This window comes from Garra rufa, chromosome 16 (assembly GCF_049309525.1).
Source record: "Garra rufa chromosome 16, GarRuf1.0, whole genome shotgun sequence".
NCBI lineage: Eukaryota > Metazoa > Chordata > Actinopteri > Cypriniformes > Cyprinidae > Garra > Garra rufa.
Genome location: NC_133376.1, coordinates 11,509,721 through 11,519,280, shown reverse-complemented (window position 1 = coordinate 11,519,280; position 9,560 = coordinate 11,509,721). Strand labels below are relative to the sequence as shown.

The following is a 9,560-nucleotide window of genomic DNA, read 5'->3' as shown; positions in this document are numbered from 1 at the left end:
TACACACAAAATATAAAATGTTGCCATTCAGTTTTATTTGTTAGCATTAACTATATTAGTTAACATGACCAATAAATAAATAGCATTTATTAATGTTAATTAATATTAAGCTAAAAAAGTATTCATATATAATTTATGTACTGTGAATTAACATGAACATGAACACAGTTCATGGGGGTGTACAGCAATACACAATAAAGTGCTCTATAAACGCTTCATTCTTTCAAAATATCTTTAAAAACAAGTTGAGTATTGAAAGGGGCGATATATATATATATATATACTCATAATATATAACTCATCTTAAAATTTTATAATTTTCAGATGTTTTGAACAGATAACAGCAAAGCTTGTTTTGTTGTCCAAGTTTGTCTTGAAATTGTTAATTTAAATTTTATATTCAATAAATAACACTATGAAAATAAATGTCTATCAATGAAGATAAATCGCTAATGCTAAAAGTTTAATTTTTCTTAATCTTTTGCTATGTGACTGAATAGGACAAGTTCATGGTATAGTTCAGTAAAAAAATAAAAAAATAAAAAAAGAACAACTGCAAAATACAAACAATGAAAGACTTAGTGACCCTTTATATTTTCTCAAAATATCAGACTCTCAAAGATCAGACGTATTTATTTCGATTACACTATATATATATGTGTGCATTTCTCAAAGATGGTCTATAAGCAAGATAGCATGTTTCACTTTCTACCCCTGTCTCCCTCTCTGCCTCTCACCCCTCCCCCCTGCAATAATGAGCTTCTCTGTGCCTGACTGAACGCACACACATACTGTAGAGACATTCACCAGAGTGACAGCAGGTTTCTGAGTTCTTTTTAAAATTTTCTTTAATTCATAGAAGCTTGTATACATTTTTTATTTGCAGCACTTGCTCAGAATGATTAGATCTCTGTGTGAAAAAAGTTTTAAAGAGTTTGGATGCTGCACTTTAAAGATATAAAAATATTTTTTACTATATCTTTAAAAAATCACCACGTCCACACCGTTCAAGATATCCAAAATCCGCTCGCAATTTAACATCTTCAGAATATTCTCTTCATGTTAAAAAAGTTTGGTGTGAGCAGCTGGTTGTTCTTAGAAGTAGTGTGCATTTGTTTACAGCCTGATTTTTCCAAAAATCCACATTCAAATCAAAATAGCCGGCTTCCTGTTGGTCTCAGCTAATGAGTTTGATTTAGAAAGTTGTCCAAATTGATGAGATTAATATATGTACAGAGTTTGGTGACTGTAGGAAAAACTAACCCCCCAACTTTTGTCAAAAGATGGCGCTATAGAGTGCCTGCTCCACGCCCATTTATGACCTTTTGCCAGTGTCTAACTATCATTAATATTGATGTGTGTGTTGAGTTTCATGAAATTCTAAGCATGTTAACTGCCTCGAAAAGACAGGAATCTAATTTTAAAGTTTGCCATGTTGCCATGGCAACAGCATTCGATTTATCATCGACCCCTTTACATATTCTTATCGGCCGTGTTTTGACATGATTTTGATGAAGTTTAAAGAAAATCGAGTAAAATTAAGTGGCTGATTTCAAAGCATTTTGAAAATGACACACTTCCTGCTGCCAGTTGGTGGCGCTATAACTTTGACTCATAATAGTCACATTTATGGAATCGGCATCATACAACGAACAAACTGGTGAAGTTTCATCAGAATCAGGCAATGTGGTCAACAGTTATTAGACACTTCCTGTTTCTCATTTCTCGCCATAACTTTGTCGCCTTGCCACGGCCAAACCGTTCGAGATATCAAAAATCTCCTCGCAATTTAGCGTCCCCAATGTCTTGAGATCATGCTGACCGAGTTTGGTGACAATCCCATGGAATTCCTGGGAGGAGTACGTTAAATTCCAGAGCATGCGCTTTTTAAACAGCCCTAAATATCTCACTTCCTGTCAGGTGGAGCCTATGACATAGAGTACAAAAGTTGTTTGGCTCAGTGAGATCTATATGTGTACCGAGTTTCATATCAATATGTGCAAGTATGTGTGCGCAGTACATCAAGTTTTCAAACTGTGTTCCAGGGGGCGCTGTAGAGGCCCTGAACCACGCCCGGGTCCCAGCCTCTGTGGCGTCCTGATGGCCGCAGATTCCGACGTGTGTGCAAATTTTCAAGAGTTTTTGAGTATGTTAAGGCCCCCAAAAGTGCCCGGAAGGTGTAAAAAAAAAAAAAAAAAAAAAAAAAAAATAAGAACCCTTAGAAGAACAATAGGGCCTTCGCCCTTTTGGGCTCGGGCCCTAATAAACGGAGCAGATCCAATAGGGTCCTCACACCATCGGTGCTCGGGCCCTAATTAAAGATGTAAGTCCAGTATATTCCAAACAGGTAATGGAAACTGACAATGAAATAGGCGGAGGAACAAAGAGACGTGCAAAGAGAGGAAGGAGAGGATGACCCACTAGCTGAAGACTGTGACGTTACCTTATGGCGACCAATAACTCATTTCCATCTTGTGTATTGCTAGACAACAGCGACACTTTGTGCATTATGGAAAAACATGACATATAAAGCCGACGCAGCTGAATTAGACTATAATGAAGATTGAATACTAAACGTAATATTGTTGCCTTGAAATATGATGCACACATATATGTTCAATATACATATATTCACAGACACACACACACACACACACACACACACACACACACACACACACACACTTATGTATTTTTTATTTTATTTATTTATTTATTTATTACTACAGTTATTTTTTTATACTATATTTTTCTTACCTGTAGAGTAGATGCAGCTGAGTCGCTGGTCTCGGTCAGTCCTGTGCTTCTCGGTAAACTGGACACGATGTATCTCGCTCCCTTTGGCACAGGCTGTCTAACCACCAGCTTTCCTTTCCTCGTCTCTGCTAGAAATAAACTGTACCAGTAGGCATCATTGGAGACCAGAGTGGAATCCGCGATGGTTGAGTTCCTCTCACTGATCACACTGTTCCTGCACGGAGGAGCCGCTTTGCTGGGCTTCGTTTTCTGACACTTCAGCACGATGGTGACCAATATAGTGATGAGTAAAAGAAATGAAACAGAGCCCAGTCCGATCACCAGATACAGGTTTAAATCGGAGAAGATGTCATAACCCAAAGGCACCTCAGTCATGTCAGCATAGGTTTTAAGCGCGGTTTCCACCGTGGACAGTTTGATGGTGACTGTAGCAGAGAGCGCGGGCTCTCCGTTGTCCTTGGCGATCACAACCAGCTGCTGGTGGCGCGAGTCTCTGTAACTGAACATTCTCATGGTCCGGATCTCTCCATTGTACTGATCCAAGCTAAATAATGTAGCGTCAGTGTTGTGGAGAAACTGGTACGTGATTCGAGAGTTGTGCACTGAATCAGAGTCTATGGCGATGACTTTGGCTATCAGAGTTCCTTTATCAGTGGATCTCGGGATCTTTTCCTCCACCACGGAGCCGTGCGCGCGCCATGGAGACACTATAAGCGGCGTGTTGTCGTTCTGATCCATGATAATAATGTGAACGGTCATTTTACTGCTGAGAGGAGGAACGCCTGAGTCTCTGGCCTCGATGTGGAAAAGAAACTCCTTCTCTATCTCATAATCAAACGTCTTTAGCGCGTAAAGATTACCGTTCTCTGGGTTAATGGAGAACAGCATGGACATGGAGGTGTTCACTATTTCCTTTTCAATGATAAAATAAACTAGATACTGATTTTCATGAAGATCTGGGTCTATGGCAGTTAAAGAGCTCAGTAAAGCTCCAGGCGCGTTATTCTCCATAACAGGTATGGTGAAGAATGCCTGTGGGAACTGCGGTGCGTTGTCATTGACATCTAACAAGTGGACAGTTATAGTTTCATTATCAGATAAGGGAGGATTCCCTTTATCCGTCACAACCAACATGATCTCATATTCTGGGACAATTTCACGGTCTAACGGTTCTGACACCAATAACTCATAGAGGTAGTCAGATGTTTTGTTTAAAAGAAATGGTAAGGATTTGTTCATTGTCAGATTTACCTTACCGTTATCTCCCGTGTCTCTATCACTAACACCCACCAGAGCTATAACAGAGCCGACTGGGATGTTTTCATCCACTGTGTTCTTAAGAGATTTTATGGTTATCTCGGGATAGTTATCATTCATATCCTTAACATACACAGTGACTCTGCTTTGACCGGAGAGTGGAACAGGGCCGCTGTCTTTAGCCTCAACGAACATCTCAAATATTTTCATATCTTCATAATCAATTGTGCCTTTAACTGCAATTTCGCCAGTTTTCGAATTCAACGAGAACATCTCCTGTGTTTTCTCAGAAGTATAAAGCGTAAACGAGTATGTGAGATCAGCATTTGGGCCTTCATCAGCATCAGTAGCGTTTAATTTAATAACAAGAGTGCCAGCTGGAGAGTTTTCGCTTATATTCAGAGTATAAACTGCCTGATCAAACTGAGGGGCGTTGTCATTTGTATCTTGGACGCGCACAATAATACTAGCAGTGCCAGAGCGCGCAGGAACCCCGCCATCAATTGCAGTGAGTATCAGATTATGAACAGCCTTCGCTTCCCTGTCTAAAGACTTTGTGAGGACCAAGTCTACATATTTTGTACCATCACTACCAGAATGTATATCAACAGTGAAATGTTCACTTTCACTTAATTTATAGGTCTTGACTGTGTTGGCACCAACATCCGGGTCAAACGCATTGGGCAGAGAAAATCTTTCTCCCGGTGTTGCTGACTCTGAGACATCTAATTCAATTTTATCTCGTCGGAAATGTGGAGCATTATCGTTAATATCTGTGATGCCCAATTCAATATTGAAAATACGCAATGGACTTTCAATTATTAAGTCTAATTTTAGAAAACACGTTGTTGTGGTTTTCGTAGGGCACAGGTTTTCCCTATCCATTTTCTCAACAATAAACAGCTCGCCAGTCCTTTTATTAATATCAAGATATTTGTTGTTATGGAAAATATCAAGTTTTACCTCTCGCTGTGTTAGTCCACTAACATCCAGCCCTAAATCAGCGGCCAGATTAGCAACGACGGATCCGCGTTCCATCTCCTCCGGTATAGAGTATCGCGTCACAGACAACGCCGTTTCCCATGTTGCCCAAAGTACAAAGAAAAACGGAACCCACCGTTCAACTGGCTTCATCATCAATTCCATCAGAAGACACAACATCACTCAGAAAAGATCAATCAGATGGAGTTACTAGTCTTGTTTCTCTTTCAAATATCCTTTGAGTTCAGTCTTCCTTGTAAAAATATTCCTGTAATGATTTAAAAACGCTCCTGCTGAAAAGGATGCTGTTCTCAGGACCACCAGGCTTGTGGTAAATGACAACGTCCCTTTAAATTAAGTCTGTGAGTCATTTACTGGCCAACAGCGACGCGCTGAGACAGAGACGAGAACTGTATATTTATTGGATTAAAAGTAATAAATAGAACACATACGCTCTAGACAAACGTTTGTACTTTTATGATCAATGAACTTACTGCGTCTCGCGCTCTGTGTGCGTGTGTAGGCTGTGTGCTTCTTTTCATTCTCCCTTTCTCTATTTTATCATGGTGTCACTGTATTGAAATATTAGTTTATTTGACAGGGATGCTACATGTTCCATGCAATAGAGGCTCTGTACAGGCATCTTGATAATTTTACAATTATACTATTTTAATTAAATATTTGCTATTTAATTTAATTTCTGATTTATCAATGCACGAGTCAGTATAATCACATGATGGATTTAATAGCTGATTGGAAAGCCTGACTTCAGACAGAGACATGTTACCAATTAATATAGTCTGTAATAAAATACACTGGCAATCTCAAAAGAAAGTACGATCATTTCAACTGGAGAATCGCACATGCCTAAACTTCTGCTTAGTACAAAGGCTAAAAGAAGCCTTTCTGTGAACTTTGTTTCAATATATTATTTTTTTCTCTCTCTCTCTTTCAGGAATGGGTGGCAGTCAGATGAATTCATGCTCCCTGAAGATTTGAAGATTAACACATGGACCAGAGATCTGCATTAGGAATTAAATTATTGTAATAATACATTTTATATTTTTCTTTGGCACTACAGACAAAATAATAACAATAATAATACATATATTACAAAATTGACAGTGTACACTACCAGTCAAAGTTTTTTGAACAGTAAATCTCTTCTGCTCACCAAGCCTGCATTTATTTGATCCAAAGTACAGCAAAAACAGTAATTGTTGTCAATATTCTACTATTTTAAAATAGCTGCTTTCTATTTGAACATATTTTAAAATTTAATTTATTCCTGTGATCAAAGCTAAACTTTTAACATCATTACTCAACATTGTTCAGTGTCATATAATCCTTCAGAAATCATTTTAATATGCTGGTTTGCTGTTCAAGAATCATTTATTATTATCAATATTTAAAACAGTTTTTTTTTTTTTTTTTTTCCCAGGATTCTTTGATGAATATAAAGATCCAAAGATCAGAATTTATCTGAAATAAAAAGCTTTTGTAACATTGCACATTATACCATTCAGAAGCTTGGAGTCAGTAAACTATTCCATTTTATTTTATTTTATTTTTGGGGGGAAAGAAATGAAAGAAATTACTCTTATTTAGCAAGGATGCTTTAAACTGATCAAAAATGATGATAAAGACATTTATAATGTTACAAAAGATTTCCATTTCAGATAAATGCTGTTCTTCTGAACTTTCTATTCATCAAAGAAACCTAAAAAAATACTCAGCAACAATTAATTTCTACTGATATTCTTGTTATTCTGAAAAAAAAAAAAAATACAATATATTGGAATATAGTAATTAAAAGGGCCAGCCCTAAGGTAGTCAATGATGTGCTGTTTTTAAGAATGTTTAAGAACACTTTTTCCCAGCGTTACCCTTACATGGAGGACACCTGTTGAAGTGCTCCAGAAATGGCTGTGTTAACTTCATTTCTGAACATTTATTCTCAAGGGGGAATTTTTTTTTTTTTTTTTTTTTTTTTTTTGCATCATCTTTGGTTAGTAAATTACATATTTTTAGTCACAAATCAGCATTATCTCACATAGTTTTACTGTAAAATGAGGAAATAGCAATGTTACCATATGGCAACGCTGCACCACAGTGGAATTAAAATAATGTATTTCCCCATTGGGATTTTGTATAGATAGTAACATCAACAATTTGATTGCAGTTATTTATTTATTTTTTTAGTGTTAATTGTATTATAGTTGTATTTATGTATGAATATAAAAAATATTTATTATTTTCAATAAATGGATGCAACAATATTTTACGGAAAGGGCAATAGGAAGAGTGCAGAGTCGGCTCTTCCATGTGATGTCAATGAGGATGGGTCAGCCTTTAGTGACCGTAACGTTGAGTGTGGCAGATTTTGATAGAAAATAAGAATGGATGCATCAATTTCTAAAAGAAATGTGCATTTGAATTGAAAAGAAAATCATAATTTAATAGAAAAAAAACTATTTTTTGGCCATTTTCAATTGTGGTACATTGTTGCCATATGGCAACATTTTCCTAAATACCCCCAAAAAATCTTAGTTTTTTTTTTTTTTTTTCAAAAATTTGTTTTGATTTGTATAATTGAAGCTATTTCATGTAATAAAAACATGTGAAAAAAATATTTCAAAATTGTACTGTTTTGCTGTACTTTGGATCAAATCAATGCAGTCTTGGTGAGCAGAAGAGACTTTAAAAACATCTTACTGTAGTGTATCTCATAAAAAGAAAATGTCACTGTAACTTGGCATTGCAATTCAATTCAAAGTCAGTCCACTAATAGTAATACTCTAAAATGAATGATATAAGTTATAAATGTTATATATTACCACTAAAATGTTGGAGACAGCTAGTGAAAATCCAGGCATTCTGACCCTACTGTATTCACATTTACAAAAATGCATATATTGTGTGTGGAATATGGGTATATACATACATAATTAATATGCATATTTATATTTAATAATTCATATTATCATTACATTAAAGACAAAAATATCATTATAAATATAATTTTGCATGTATTTGATTTTATTTTGTTTTATTTCATTTCATTTCATTTCATAATTTAATTTAATTTAATTTAATTTAATTTAATTTAATTTAATTTAATTTAATTTAATTTAATTTAATTTAGTTTAGTTTAGTTTAGTTTAGTTTAGTTTAGTTTAGTTTAGTTTAATTTAATTATTATTTTTATTTATTTCTATTTATTTGTTCCAGCAACTGTAATCTCTGCAATGTTGTATCTGCACTGACATGCGATGCAGGCGACCTCTAGTGGTGTTTTATGAGATTTCCCAAACTGCATCTACACATTCATGCAAAAAATTCAGGTCATTAGTTTATCTTTTTTATAGATGACATTTCTTGAAAACTGAATGTTTAAGGTAACAATAAATAATATATAACAGAATTATGGCTCATACTGAGACTTTTCTTGTTTAAAGTTCAAAGTTGGGTCTCCAGCTAGTGACCACTAAAATGTTGGAGACAGCTAGTGAAAATCCAGGCATTCTGACCCTACTGTATTCACATTTACAAAAATGCATATATTGTGTGTGGAATATGGGTATATACATACATAATTAATATGCATATTTATATTTAATAATTCATATTATCATTACCAATTCATTTTCATTGGCAAAAAGACAAATATTTTCTCTGGACAGCTGCAGGCCTCAGAGACAAGATGAAAGAGAGCGAGTTTCAGGGAATTATGACAAGTCAGAGAAGATGCTACAAAAATACAAAACTTATACTTAAAGGGTAAAAACACATATATGTCCATTAAACTTCATAATGCAACACCAAAACTCTAACACAACAGAATGTGTAATGGCAGATATATGATGGCATAATACCAGACAGAGCTGTTCTGCTACTGGTTTAGAACCAACAAGGATGGAACAAAGAGAGCGAGAGAGAGATCGGACTGGTGTTGTCATAGAAACAGCTAGAGCTAAAAGATTCTGTCTAGGACAAGGACAAGGTCAAATGCACTTACTTAGAAGTCAAAGGTAAAGGCCTGAACAGGGTGAATTACAGATACAGATAATATTTATTACCACTTTATCTTTTTAGTTCAGTTGTGTTTGAACCTTTAAGACGAGGAATGCAAAATGAATGGCTAATATAATTTGTGTTGACTAATGTAAATACACTGTAAAAAGTGATTTGTTAATCTTACTTAATTAAATTGTGCAAACTCGTTGCCTCAATTCAATTAAGTAATGTTAACTTAACTTTATTTGGTGTAATTTATTATCTACTAATATAGTTAAAGTATTCTGTACTCACTTTGATTTAAATTAGCTTAAGTCATTTAAGTTTTGTTAACTTAATTGAATCTGTAATCTGAGCAACATTGAGAGCAACTATGCTAATTAGAATGACTGACTCCCAGAATGCATTGGGGCATGAATAAATTATGCAATTGCTTTGTTTTACTGTTGTTTTTGTATTTGCCGATTTTATTTGCTTTCATTTTATTTGATTTTTATTTGTCTTGTGTCAGTAGCACAACAAAAAGAGCAAATAAAATGATTAATGGA

General features: G+C 35.2%; 1 protein-coding gene across 1 annotated transcript; it reads right to left on the bottom strand.

Moving 5' to 3' along the window:
• Positions 1-2,742: 2,742 nt before the first annotated feature.
• Positions 2,743-5,296, bottom strand: pcdhb (protocadherin b). Its single transcript, XM_073820153.1, has one exon. The coding sequence runs from the start codon at positions 5,173-5,175 to the stop codon at positions 2,743-2,745; it is 2,433 nt and encodes an 810-aa protein (XP_073676254.1). The 5' UTR covers positions 5,176-5,296.
• Between the last annotated feature and the right edge of the window lie 4,264 nt (positions 5,297-9,560).

Coding starts and splice junctions, on each gene's coding strand:
- pcdhb (XM_073820153.1), bottom strand. CDS start 5,175: ATGTTGTGTCTTCTGATGGAATTGATGATGAAGCCAGTTGAACGGTGG.